The sequence below is a fragment of the Trichoplax adhaerens genome, genomic scaffold, assembly GCF_000150275.1.
Source record: "Trichoplax adhaerens TRIADscaffold_5 genomic scaffold, whole genome shotgun sequence".
Taxonomy (NCBI): Eukaryota; Metazoa; Placozoa; class Uniplacotomia; order Trichoplacea; family Trichoplacidae; genus Trichoplax; species Trichoplax adhaerens.
The window spans coordinates 8,046,068-8,061,169 of NW_002060947.1; the positions used below are offsets into that span (position 1 = coordinate 8,046,068).

Genomic DNA, 15,102 nt, shown 5'->3' on the forward strand with positions numbered 1-15,102 from the left:
AGGTAGATTTTACTTAGTATCTTAGTATATTGTAAACCCGACTGCTTTATTCGGACTAGAAGTTAAGATAATCCGTAGCATAATTTTTGTTAACAATCAGATAATATAATTTTGTAATTTAAGCGATGCATTTAGTTAATAGAATATATGTGTGTTAATTTTGATCATTAATTACAGTAGAAGTTAATGTTACTTTGTAATTTCATACAGTATGAACCCAAAACATTTGATCTGGAATTGTTATTTTGTCTTAGTGTATACTGTAGAAATGTATAGTTTCAAGCTAAACTATACTTAGTATTAATTCAGTAGTTTTCGGGAATCTAGGGTATAATTTATCTTATCATGTATGTTTGATTGCTAGTTTAATTTGGAGTGCTTAGGAATGATAGTTGGATAGTCTAACACCACCAATTGCTCTACGTAGCATATAAAAGGTGGCGTAGTTCGGTAATTGAGAGTAATTGAAGTTAGAGAAGACGAGAAAAGTGCAGGATGATCGTGAGTTACCTCACTAATTGATAGTTTGGTTGGTTGGTTGGGGCAGTAGCTCTGCCCCATTTTGTTATCCATAGAAGTTTTGCTAAGATTGTTGTTAAAGCTATAATTAAGTGGTGTTCTTCCCCTAATTTGTTTTGTTAGGACTTCAGTTGTTGGTAGTTTAATTTAATATAGAAAGTTTTATTATTTTTGAATCTAATGCTACTAATGGATTAACATAACGCGAGAAACTTTGGCAATCACTTCCCTTTATAGCCTTCGAAAAGGCTTTATTTCAAGATTTTGCCCTTCAGCATATATTAGATGCTGCACATTTTATTCTTTCTTGCAAATATAATTACTATAAGATCCTCGCATTGATTATGTAAGATATAGATGTTGACATAGATAACATAATCATTAATGACATAATTTTTTAGCGTCGCCTGGTCAAGAATTTGAATGATATTTCAACAGAGGGCTTAAGGTGACGATTAAAAGCTAAACTATGTTTTTACTTTTAAATTTATGAAAATTTATCAGGTTAACATACGTCTATGCGCGTTTGCTCTTAGAGGAGTATGTTGCGGCTTAAGTAGAGGGTTCATCTCTTCATATTTAGAGGTAAACGAATAGCTCCGTTAGCAGTACAGCGTTGATAATATAGTTTATAGCGTTTTTATTACGAATCTATACGAGAATGTGTAGCAGTTTCGGCTAATTACAGTAGTAATGGAAGTACGCTGGCATTAAGAAGTAGAATAGTCGACTATGCTTATAATGTAATTTCATTATTGCTCATGATGAAATAGTGGAGTTATACTATTGGTACTATGCATGCATAAGGTCATAAGAGACAGCTATATAAGGTGATATTTTTGTGTAATGTCTTAATCTAACTGTTAGATAATATTGAATTGTTATCGAGGAGATTAAGCCAATTATCCGGTTTATCTTAGCCACTTTCTGCTGTCATTATGAGTGTAGAAAAGTGGATTCTTCTCTTGTCAAGCTATCTATAGCATTAATAAACGATACATTTAAGGTTAAACAAGGTGTACCTAATCTTGTGTCACGTTAGAGATTTACTCAATTTTAATAACTCAGATTTTGAGATAGGCATTTACGAACCTAATATGAAGATTTAACATCACTCAAGATGTAACTAATAATAACCATCTAACGTTTAAGGTTATTGTCTGCCAAAAGTCAGACACATAACAATCATTAATGATCAATATGTTTGATCATACAACTCTGACTGTAACTTAATTCTAAACTAGAACGAGGAACAGAGCTTAGTAACAGCTAGGTACTTTAATAAATAACTATTTAAAACATTTTAATAGGTATCTGAGCGTATGCACGTATGTTATTTAGTGTAATATACGCATGTGGTACATTATTCAATTATATTACCAAAGACCGATTTTTACTCTATAGACAGTCCGTTAGTACATCCCAATGGAATGTAGGAAATAGCTAAACATCTGTATATAATCTGTACGAAAAATTTATTATCACTGAAAGTGTCTACATACATGTGAGTATTGATTCAAAATTTTTATTATAGCATTTAAGTGAGCTTACGAGTATAAATGAATATTAAATTATCTTCAAGTACTTAAATACTTTATCAATTTATTTTATCTTACCTTTCTCTTATTTATCTTAACTTTATCTTAAAGTACTTTATCAATTGATATATTAATATCTGTTCCTTTAAATTAGACTATTACTAAGTTTATATTGTAAAGATATCATACGGTTCTACGCTTTACGGCCATCGACAATTATATAGATAGTAAGGTAATAGGAAACCATTTTCTATTCATCTCTATCAATAGCTAAACCTCCAAGTATGGATTCTACATATCATGGATCCTAATTAATAATATGAAATCATTCGTATGAACATTTTCTCGATTGCTATTATTCATATCTTTTCCGCAAATTAATGCTTCATCAGATAGACGCATACTGTAAAGGTAATAAGAAAAATTACTTTTGATTCATGTACCAATTGCTAACCCTTCCAAAATAGATTACATCACCGGGCCTAGTTACAGATTGAATTTTAACCTTGTGACTCAAACAGGATTGTCGTTCTCATATAGCAACCTGTATGGATGGATGTATACAAAGGAACATCACCTATCCGGACAAGATTTTTCATATTTTAATAGCATTTTTATATATCCTTTGGTAGAAAATTAGTTTTTGATAACGGCAGAGTAAACTTGAATAATAACAGGATAGGCTAAGATTAAAAGACTGCTATTAACGGCTTTAGAAATGAATATTAGTTGGGCTGAATTGTAGCTAGTACATGATCGATTTATATTATGTTCAATCACGTCCTAGTAGAGCATGACTTAGTATGGTGTTTCTGCAAGTGTTACATCATACTACTAGACTGCAATTTGAAGGATTTGTCGCCTATTTACTGTAGGATACGTTGAAAACAAATACTGCTTATACTACAAAATAAATCAACTGTTATCCTACATACTAAACTATATATAGTCAATCGATTTTTGTGTTGACTTTTTCGACAAATTAAGGTATAGTACTAAATGTTTAAGGGTAAAGTTGGAATTAGGGTACTTTAACCTTGGATTTCTTACCAATCACCTCGATACGGAAAAAAAGAAAATCAAGTGACTAATAGGGGGAAGAGTTGGACAAAAGCTTTAAAATTATTCCACGTACAAGAGAGACACAATTTGCAAGGTAGGAGCTTGAGTTTTCGAAAAATATTATTTCTTTTTGTTGATTTTTTAGCTAGAGAGATCTCTAGCTGTGACAACCATTGGCAATGTATCGTTTCCATATTTCACTAGGACGTGTCCATTGCAGCAGATTTAAATCATATTCCATGTCATGATGATCATTTTGATTCTTTTTGGATTTGCTGATATTATTGATAAGCCAAGGCTGCATTACTTTATATTAGTCCCAGATCGGTTCAAAATTATTAATTTTACTTTTGCCAGATAAATAGTTTAATTCGTTTAGCCAATTTGCTTCTTAAGATAGTCCGCATACGAACAAGACTTCATTAATATCGTTTATATTACTTGTTATTATTATCATTTAGAAGTAAACACAGTATTGTAATAGGCTGATACAATTCTATCCACTAAAACATAACTTAGCAGTTGATTTTTATAATTAAGCTATTTCTGATCTGCTTTTTGTAGATTTAATGATTTTACATGATCACATATCGATGCAATCTATGATTTCTATGATATAATGCTGATTGCGTGAATTGTAACAGCTTTAAACATCCTACGATTTAGATGACACAGAAGTGCCAGCTTATTAATACTTTTAGATACGACCTATTTCACTTTTAGTTATAATTAGTAATGATAGAAAAGATCAAGGTCGTATTTTATCGTATTGAAATAGTATGCGGTACTGTATAAACTAGATAAGAGTGCAAGATTACCAATTTTCTCTAGATAGCACTTGTTGTAGTATAAACCCGAATTGCTAAAAGTAATATATAATACATTCAATGAGCTCATAAAAATGATCAAAATAATTCAAAATTTCTGCATTTATATTTGCCGTTCTTGTCTTAGCTTAATACATTCAGTGAGTTCATGGAACGAAAAAAATAATTCACAATTTTTGCATTTGTATTTGCTGTTCTTTTCTTAACAGACTGATTGCGAAACTAGATTGAAATTGAGGATAAACACGATTCAGTAGTCCAAGATGTTGCAACGTTTACCAAGAATTAATCTTTATCTTCCTGGAGCACAAAGAGTGTTTGGTAGATTAATCATGCAATCAAAAACTGCCACAACAACTGCGATACCTGAGGAAGAAGAGAAAATAGCCGATGCTAAGCCTTTCAGTGAAATACCTGGTCCCAAACTTTATCCCATCATTGGAAACTTGTTGACCTTAATTAAAAATAATGGCTACCATCAAAAAAGACCCCATCTATTGTATTCGAGTTACAGGCAAAAATATGGCCCCATCTTTAGGGACAAGATTGTTAATATGAAATTATTATTTGTAACTACACCAGAAGACTTTGCAACTGTTTTCAAGGCAGAAGGAAAATATCCTGATAGAGGACCAACAATGCCGTGGATTGTTTATCGTGAACAACGAAAAAAGGCTAAAGGTGTCTTAATCGGGTAATGGATATTGTAAGATTTTTAAGCATGCTTTGGTATGAATAGCAATTAAACATTGGATAGAAATAAATGTGTGCATCTATAAACTTTATTTGCTATGGATAGTATCCAAAAGTTGAATTCAAGTCGTTTGCATGCAACCTAGGTTATTACTTGGATGATTTTTCAACCTCCTGTTAATTGCATAGAAAATGACAGATTGAAAAAGTTGTAGTCTACTTTCACCTCAAATGATGGAAATTAGGAGTATAATTTAATTTAATAAAACATTCTTATGTCCATCTTATCTTAAATAGCTCGTATAACACTGTCGATAATATACATACAGCCATGATGACTATTGGATTACTAATCAAAATAGAATGCATACTTTAACTTTAACATCCAAATTGACAAAATCAATCTCATGCTGTCTATTTTTTGAATATCTTCATAGTAAAGGCGAAGAATGGCGAAAATCACGAAGTGTGATGGATAAAAAACTTCTTAAAATGAAGGACGTTAGTGCCTATAGTGGAAGAATGAATGAAGTCATCTCAGATCTAATATCTCATATAAAGCGAAAACAAATTGAAGATAATCTGAATGGAGAATTAAGCAATCTGCAGAATGCAATATATAAATGGTCATTTGAGAGTACGTAAGAAATCTCTTACTTCATACTTAGATTTGGACCTAGATAGAGCGACAATCTTCTAAAAATGTATTGATGAAAAGGCAAACTACTTCATAGATTTGAAGATGTTTATTGTCGATTGATTTTCAAATGTTATTGCAATATATTACCTAAAGTAGAAGGAATAATGCCAAATCTTAAATACTATTCGTAAGAGAGCTGACGTATCATTTCTATTAAAACTCTAGCAATTAATAGTGTCTTATTTAGTAAACGGCTTGGAGCATTCAATGATCCCCCAACTCCTATAGCAGAAAAATTTTATAAAAGTGTCTGCAGCGTGTTGAATATTACTGGTAACCTAGTGCTAATGCCACCATTTTACAAATATTTCAAGACCAAGCAATGGAAAGAATATTGTAGTTATTGGGATACATTATTTGAGATCGGTGGTAAATTAATTGATGAAGAACGCAATCGATTATTATCGAGCGGACTTGATCTTTCGAAGAAGCTTGAGAGTAATCACCGGACTGAAGATATGGAATTTTTGCCCTATGTTTTATCCCGTGGGGAATTAAGTGATGAAGAAATCACCGGCAATGTCATTGAACTGATGGGAGGAGGTGTTGATACAGTAAGTTATCTTTCTATGATTGCTTTATTTAGATGTTTTATCTCGAGAGTGGGATATTTTTAAAAAGATATACCGTAAAATACTGAGAATAAACTAGTTTAGCTATTTTTTAGCGTTATATCTCTTCTTTCTTTAATCTTACGTGAAATATTCGTAAGTAATCAGTTGTAATCAAATGAATCTTCCTCAGTCTTCTTCGTTTTATCACCATAAAATTAATTGGCTATAGCAATTGTTGTAATTTTTGATTTACTTTCAGTCTGCAAATACGATTATGTGGGTGCTGTATATATTAGGCAAAAATCCTGATATTCAAGAAAAGTTATATCAAGAAGTCAGTAGTGTACTTAAAAATGGACAATTTCCTGATAGCCAAAGCGTACAGAAAATGCCTTACTTGAAAGGAGTCATAAAAGAAAGCGAAAGGTGTTTAAAATGATTTTGGGATGAAATTGGCTGTAAATTATTTGTCCGACTAATTAGCTGTACGTCATCGATTATTAGATTATACCCTGTATTGATTGCGACATCGCGTATTCTAGCTCAAGATGTTGTGCTAAGTGGATATCATGTCCCTGCCGAGGTATAATTGTAAATCACGACGGTATAATGTACATACATCTACATATATTTGCGTATATATATATATATATATTAACACTTCTTTTTTGTAATTTTAATTTCAAATATATCCGTTGTTGTTGTATATTTTGAATAACAGACTAGAGTTTACATGATGATGCATCTTGCAGCAAGAGATGAATCGATTTTTGATGAAGCAACAAAGATTAAGCCAGAACGATGGATACGATCATCGTCCTCACAACGTAAACGTAATCCATTTAGCTTTATCCCGTTCGGTTTTGGGCCTAGAATGTGCATTGGAAGACGTATCGCTGAATTAGAAATGGAAATACTAATTGCTAGAGTATGTTTTTCTCTAATTAAAAATTGATTATAATATATATTAGTAATTATTAAAATAAATTATTTTACATCTAATACTATTTATGTCTTAATAATTAGTTGATTTCGGAATTTCGTATTGACTGTCGTAATGAAAAGGAAGTCGGAGTAACGTTTAGATTGGTAGCATCTCCTGATCAGGATATTCGTATCGCATTTCAACAAAGAAATTAAAATGTGACTGCGAGTAAAGACGCGATAATGATATCTTTATATTCACTTAATTTCGACTCATCCCATTATAAACGGAAGATGTCTAGGATGGTATTAAATAATTAAACTCTAAACTGCTATAAACTAGCAATACCTAACTTATCGTTAATTTACCCTGCAATATATCTTAATAATTAATTGGAGTATAAATTATCCCTCTTTAGTGAGGCAGTGATTTCCTAATAGTCTAATAGTTTAATACCAAATACTTTAAGTGTAAAAATTACGTTCCTTTAGGAAGCTTATGATTCTTCGTATTTTATATGATAGAATATAATGTACACACTAGAATGGTGCGACATAAGCGCATAGTGTACGTAAAACACTTGCTATAACAATATAGCAATAAGATCGTATTGACTAACTTGCAAATTATTCAAACTTTTTAGTCCCCTTTTACGATAAATACATTGCGAAATTTGATTTAATAAAAAAAGCTGCAACCTGTCGATCTACGAATATTTATTGCTAGCGGAAATTGATTCAGGAATATACATTAGTGCAAGGTTTATGATAACTTTAATTAATGGCATACTAGACTATCAGTATGCAATTTGTCTTAATATTTTGCTTGCGAATAAAAGTCTCTTTATAGATTTAAGCGACAGAAATACATTACAGCAATAATAATTTGTTATCGTAATTCAACATGCTTGGGTTATGTCATGAAGGCAATAAATCTACTTGTCTCACTGTTGTGTACAATACAGTTATCATAATGTGCTATGCGATTCGACATCACTTCTTTTTCTTTCCTCTGTTGTTCAAACTTATAGGTAGAAATGAATTAAACTTGTATAACTTAATAATTGCTTCCATTCTTGTCATAGTTTATGAATTAGCCATTTAACTAGATTTACTATATATTGTAAAGATATCGTCCTTTGATATATCATTATCAACGGACACATAGATAGTAAAAGTAACGGAAAATCCTTTTGCCTCGTTATTAATAGCTAATCCCATCCATATTGATTAAATTATGCTGGAATTCCTCATTGAGCTATAAATCTATGACTTGTGATTCAAATAGAGGCAGTTACTTTATCTAGTATGCTGTGTAGTTATATCTGCAAACAGTATAAATAATATGCTGATGAGGTTTATATATCCAATATTGTATCTTGTAGATATGATATAGAAACTATTTCTTATCAAAAAGCAGGATCAAACTGAAATAAATTATAGCAACAAAAATTAAATATCGTAATTAAAAATACTTGGATTATGCCATGATTGTAATCAATCTACTTGTCTCACTATTGTGCACAATTTAGAATCTGTTATTAACTATGTAATTTGACATCACTTCTTTTCTTCTTCTCTTTTATCGTTCAAATATATAGGTAGAAATGAATTATGTAGACTTGTATGATTAAATAATTTCTTACGTTCATGCTATAGTCAGTAAATTAGCTGTTTTACTAGATTTACTACTGTCACTCACAGGAGTAATCCCATTGACTACTCTCTTCTAATGTGAGTGATCAACTAACTTACTAGCTACTTAGTCACTCCAAGTAACTACGGAGAGATACTGTAAGTAAGACTAACAATTTCCTCACAAGTATAATAAGCGGCTTGTTGTAAGATTAGTTTTATGAGTTTTTACTTCTATTCATACAACGAAAATATAGTACCTTGTCGTACACTAGAGAAGTATCAACTGAGCGATATATTTTCTGCTCGGGCTTATATACAGCCGCTACACGTAGGTGGTGCAAAGTTCGATACATCATTATTAACGGACTCAGAGGCAGTTGAAATAAAGTGAAATAGAAAATTCTTTTTACCTCTTTATTAACAACTAATCTCATCCATATAGCTAAAATTATGCCGAAAGCCCTAGTTAATTATTAAAAATTTACATATAATTCAATCAGAGACCGCTAGTATATGTAGCATGATGTACAGGTATATTTACAAAGAGTATAAATTATATTTCTGATGGGGTTTATTTACTCAACTGTGAATCAAATTGTCGAGAAGTGACGTTAGGTCACATTAATGTTGATACGAAGTTGTACGAATGTCTAATAAATTAGTAAGTACAGGATAATACGCTCAAACTAGAACCTATCGTAATATTGCAAGCTATTTATTATACAGAAATATACAATATATATTGTATATATGCATATATGTAGAGTTTATTTTGTATCAAAATCAGAATCAAAACTGAATAAAACAGAATATGGCAAGACAAAAAGGTGCCAAGAAATATTTTTTAGGGCAAAAATGATTCATTAAATTGCATAATTGATTGAGTAAATCGACTTTCGTTACGCCCATGCATTGCTCATTAGGATATAACTTAGTATGGCTATACTACAATGCTTGTACGCGTATAATATTAAAATGATTGTGATTGGAAGGATTGATAGGCTATTTACTGCATAATTTATTCCAAAATAAAACAATACGGTAGTATTTGGATACCATTAACTTTCATACTAAATCATTTCTAATCTACTGTTAGTTTTCAGTGACTTGAATACGGTATATTGCACTATCTGAGACATAAGCGTAGATCTACTTGAACTTTGGATATTCAAATCAGTTAGCTCAATCAGGAGAAGGGAGGGAATGCAAAACTGAAACTTCGGTAAAACTTGAAGATTGTAAGAAGACAAGCAAGAGAACTCAATTGAATAAGTGTAATCGTGTACTAGACATTATAGTAAATGAAATAAATAATATCTATTTCTTAGCTATCCTGTATATATACGTTATACAAGATTGAACTACTTACCATCAGGAGAGAGGTATGCGATTATGTTTAGTTTTACATTTTTAGCTGAGATTTGTTTATTTCTTCCATAAAATCATCGCAATCGATTTGTTAACGTTATCCATTAGCCACTATTACATTCTATAGCACTATACTGATCCCAATTCTATTTAAAATTACTGTTTCTGCTTTTGCTAAGTATGTGAGTTTTATTTCTAGAATCAAACTAACTTAGAAATGTATCCTTTATACATTATAATCAAGCCTTTATACATAGTATTCACACTCATTATCGATCTTTCATATCGCCTATTTCCTCATCAAAATTATAACCACTGATTTTAAAATCGAAATGATTCAATATATTGACGATTTGTTGATTTTGAAGATCACTTGGACTACATTTACGAATGAATAGTTGATTACTTTGTGCACTCACCTTATAAGTTATAGGCTGACTATAGATATTATCTTGCATTACTAAATGCAATTTCATGCTAATTACTATTTTGTAGATATTACTTGCTTTTCCTATTAGTTATAGATGAGAGGTGTCAGCTTTACTTATATCCGAGAGATCATCAAATTCCATATTATTTTTCATTTATTTCATTTGTATTTTCAGTTCTTATTGGACTAAACTGGATAATAAACTAGATAACAACTGGGGAATAAATACGATTTGGCAATGATGATGCTATCCTATTTGCCAAGGAATACTTGTTATACTTTTGGAGCACATAGACTACCAGGCAGATTAGTCTTACAATCGACTGCTGCTACAAATGTAAAGCCTCATGAAAAAGAGAAAATAGCTAAAGCTAAACCTTTCAGTCAAATGCCTGGACCTAAACTGTATCCCATTATAGAAAGCTTATGAACTTTTATCAAGAATAATGGTTACTATCAGAAAAGACCTCATTTATTACATACCAAATATTGTCAAAAATACGGTCCTATTTTTAGGGATAAGATTGTTAATGTTGATATGATATTTGTATCAACACCGGAAGATTTCGCTACCGTTTTCAAGGCAGAAGGAAAGTACCCGGATAGAGGACCAATATGGCCATGGGTCGTTTACCGCGAACAACGAAAAAAATCCAAAGGCGTCTTAATCGGGTAATAGAGAGCGTTGCTATTAGAACTGTCCTTTCATTGAAATAAGTTGAAAGCATCTACTACATGAATGTTAATTTCCACCGATATTTATTTTTCTAATGTAATCTTCCTTCAAGAATACGTTATATTACGCCTTTGCCTATCTTCAAGATAATAAATAACTGTACTTTAATTGAAATTGATTAACACTTTACTAGGTAGACTATTCAATGAACCGATAAAAACATTAGTAAAGTAATACAAACATCACTAATAGTATTCAAGCTATTCTGGCGTAATCTAGAGTTCTACTTGGATAATATTACAGTGTAAAACACGTTTGAAAAGTGCACTGACAAATTATATGAAAACATGACAAAATGTCAATCTGAAGGCTTAAAATATGCCATACTAGGTGTCTTGTCATAAATTGAATGAAATACGATAGCCTAAGATTTGAAATCTTAAATAACTATTTATAGATGCAATAGACTATCGCAATGACCAAAAAAGGTGACAATGATTTTTGTTGATTAGTATAAATCCATTACAGAGTTTATCTGCCAGTTTTACTAAACTAAGATTACTCTATTTACTCTAAAATAAATTAAAGTAAGGGCGAAGAATGGCGAAAATCGAGAAGTGTGATGGATAAGAAACTACTTAAAATGAAAGATGTCAGCGCCTATAGTGAAAGAATGAATCGGGTTATCTCTAATCTAATATTGTATATAAAACGAAAACAAATAGAAGATAATCTCAACGGAGAATTAGGCAATCTGCAAGATTCATTATACAAGTGGTCATTTGAAAGTAAGATATTCCTCAACTTAATTTGTGGTAGTAGTCGAATTTCAGTTTACCTTACTATCTATTAAGTAACTATTAATTATATTTAAAAAGGCTTTGTTTAATGTAGTAGTCAATTAGCTTGCAATTATTATGATATATTATATAAATCCGCAAAAGATAACACCAGAGAAAACTATAAATGTTCCACTTGGAAGTATTCAATACTAATCTATTTCTTTTATTGAAATGATAGCCATTAATAGCGTTTTATTTAGTAAACTACTTGGAGCATTTAATGAGCCTCCTACTCCTATTGCCGAAAAATTCTATAAGAATGTCTGTAGTATGATGAATGTTACTGGTCAACTTATTTTAATGCCACCATATTACAAGTATATCAAGACGAAGCAATGGAAAGAATATTGCGGTTACTGGGATACATTATTTGAGATTGGTGGTCAATTAATCGATGAAGAACGTAATCGATTATTATCTAGAGGATTTGATCTATCAAGTAAGCTCGAGAATAGTCGAATGACTGAAGATATGGAATTTTTACCATATGTATTATCACGTGGAGAATTAAATGATGAAGAAATCGCTGGTAATATTATCGAATTGATGTTAGGGGGTGTCGATACGGTAAGTAAGTTACCTTACTGCAAGTACATAGTTTAAGTGTTTTTATTTCCAGAATGAAATGTATTTTGAGATGGAAATAATGTAAATTACTAGAAATAAAGTATCATAGTCTATGTAATTCTATATCAAATCATTTTCTTATTAAATTTAATGTGGAATCATAAAAGAAAAACTATGGTACTTTACTTATAGTAATGAACATTATTTCTATCTAAAAAATTATAGTCGAGTTCGCTTTCTGTAGTCTATTACGATTGCGCTCTCATAGAATATTTTTATAATATTCTACTTCAATTTTCAGTCTGCCAATACGATAATGTGGGTACTATATATTTTGGGCAAGAATCCTAATATTCAAGAAAAGTTATATAAAGAAGTTAGCAGTGTATTGAAAGATGGGCAATTTCCTGATAGTCATAGCGTTCAGAAAATGCCTTACTTAAGAGGAGTAATTAAAGAAAGTCAACGGTAGTGTAATAGAAGCTATTTTAATAAGACATGAGTAAACATGACTTGATTGATTAATAATATAATTAATTAATTACTACATTTGTAAATTAGATTATATCCTGTGCTGCTTGCAACAGCTCGTATCCTATCGCAAGATGTAGTATTAAGCGGATATCATGTTCCTGCTAAGGTAAAAATTAATTGTTTACTATTTCTTTTCGATTCATACTAGATATTTCTTAACATTGCAGTTAGAAATGATTTTATATTAATAACGGCGTATAAGCTTTGTCATGGACAAGAGTTACCACTATGATGTTTCTGTTGTCGAGAAATGAATCTATCTTTGAAGAAGCAATAAAGGTTAAGCCCGAACGATGGATTCGATCATCGCCATCATCGCAACGTCAACGTAATCCATTTAGTTTTATTCCTTTTGGTTTTGGGCCTAGGATGTGCATTGGAAGACGTATAGCAGAATTAGAAATGGAGTTACTAATCGCAAGGGTATTCATATTTTTGTCTTATTACGATCTTGGTGAAATTATAATCGTTGTAAGTACTCGTTTATTCATTTATACTATTTGTAGTTAATTTCGGAATTTCGAATTAATTGTCGTAATGAAGAAGAAGTCGGAGTGACGTATAGATTGGTAGCATCTCCTGATCGAGATATTCGAATCGCATTCGAAGAGAGAAACTAAAGCGATAATCGCAATTGAAACGATACATTCTGACTTTAACTTATGGAATTTCTAGTATAGACTGCTAACAGAAGTATTGCAAAGATATTGGCTAAGTTCTTATGTTACAATGAGACTATTAGAGCCTAATTTAAATCCTAACATGCATGTTTTAACTGCAAGTACAACAAGTTCAACTGTTATAGGCGCTATACTTATTGAAAGTGAGTAGGGTACAAGATCCATATTACATTATAATCTGCTTTATTCATTATGTAAAGTAATTAGTATTGTGATTGTAGACTATTAGCCATGTTTAGTATGATTTACGGTAGTATCTTTTTTATATTTATCTTATGATATATTTAATACCTCATATTTATAGACTGTAAGGATAGACTATACTGTATGCTAGAGTACCGATGACTATGTGCAGTAAGTCGTTGAGCTACTAATAAGGTTAGAGGTATAAATAGAATTGTAAGCCATATATTAGGATATGCTTAGTTCATTATACTTTGAGCGTTAGGAATAATACTTACGAAAATACTGTAATCATTTCTATATTGGATTAATGATGATTTACTGTAAATATTGTGACTAATAATAAGCTGAATACAAGTAGCAAATTTGCTATAATGGATACTAGGCAGTCAATAATTATATATAATTATCGCATATGACTAACGATGGTTTAATAACATTAAAGAACACTGACGAAAGATAAATAAAGATAGAACAATTTATGATAAAATTAACCAACATGAGCCGCTAAAATAGGAAACGACTCCAATGTTTTATTTAGCGTTATCGCTAATCATAGTACTTTTATTGAAGCTCAGCTGGTATTTCAGATCTTGGTAATTTTATTTGCATACGAACGAGTAAGTTAGTATATCGATAAGAAGGGTGTATACAGTTGACCTTTAACAAAATCTCTTGCAGGTCGAAATTAGCGTTGCACTCTAGTCAGCATGTAATAGGTAGTATCATCTTTGCTAAAATGAATTATCTTATAACACCATTAACTGACCTTTTTATTGCATTATTTTACTCGAAATCAGACTATAGCTCATTATATCCGTTATAATGTCTAATTGGGAAAATATTTGCACCGATCGTGTAGTTACTGTTAGTAAACGACCACAGTATGCTGTTACGAAGTATGACGACCAGTTGCTAGAATCGTATTTCTACTGTACGAGTGCTAATCGCCGGATTGTGTTAGTATACTGTATATATGCACCTGTTTTGGCATTGCCACTTGTTGATAGCTTATATCATCCCAAATTGGCTTCCTTTTCAGCATACTACTGGAGCTCTTTTCAGTATTTCATGTGAGCAATACAGTATATATAGAACAGTTGCTGATAGTTAATACAATTAACCTTCAAGAAAGTTTAGTGTGAAAGATGTAGAAAGACCTACGTTAACCAGCAAAAATTAATGGTAAAATTATTATGACTTAAAGAACGACTACATCTAGTTCCATCGCAATGCTCACGTTAACTGACTTGCATTTTCACGTTTAAGCTTTGCTACGGTTGCAAGATTATCGACAGTTTTATTATTAATTATAGTATTTTTACTTGGCAGCATTCGTAGGCCAAGGTAAGCAAGTTAGTAAATGA

At 31.2% G+C, this 15,102-nt stretch overlaps 2 protein-coding genes across 2 annotated transcripts; both read left to right on the forward strand.

Moving 5' to 3' along the window:
• Positions 1–4,278: 4,278 nt before the first annotated feature.
• TRIADDRAFT_25545 (uncharacterized protein) lies at positions 4,279–7,033 on the forward strand (the record flags this gene model as incomplete). Its single annotated transcript, XM_002112645.1, has 7 exons — positions 4,279–4,640; positions 5,077–5,276; positions 5,505–5,893; positions 6,153–6,319; positions 6,398–6,476; positions 6,615–6,821; positions 6,920–7,033. 7 exons carry the CDS (start codon positions 4,279–4,281, stop codon positions 7,031–7,033), a joined length of 1,518 nt encoding a protein of 505 aa, XP_002112681.1.
• Positions 7,034–9,391: 2,358 nt separating this feature from the next.
• TRIADDRAFT_56957 (uncharacterized protein) lies at positions 9,392–13,104 on the forward strand (the record flags this gene model as incomplete). The annotated part of the gene is made up of 8 exons (XM_002112646.1): positions 9,392–9,411; positions 9,784–9,837; positions 10,770–10,925; positions 11,518–11,717; positions 11,950–12,338; positions 12,640–12,806; positions 12,900–12,978; positions 13,021–13,104. The coding sequence occupies 8 exons, from the start codon at positions 9,392–9,394 to the stop codon at positions 13,102–13,104; spliced, it is 1,149 nt and encodes a 382-aa protein (XP_002112682.1).
• Positions 13,105–15,102: the final 1,998 nt, after the last annotated feature.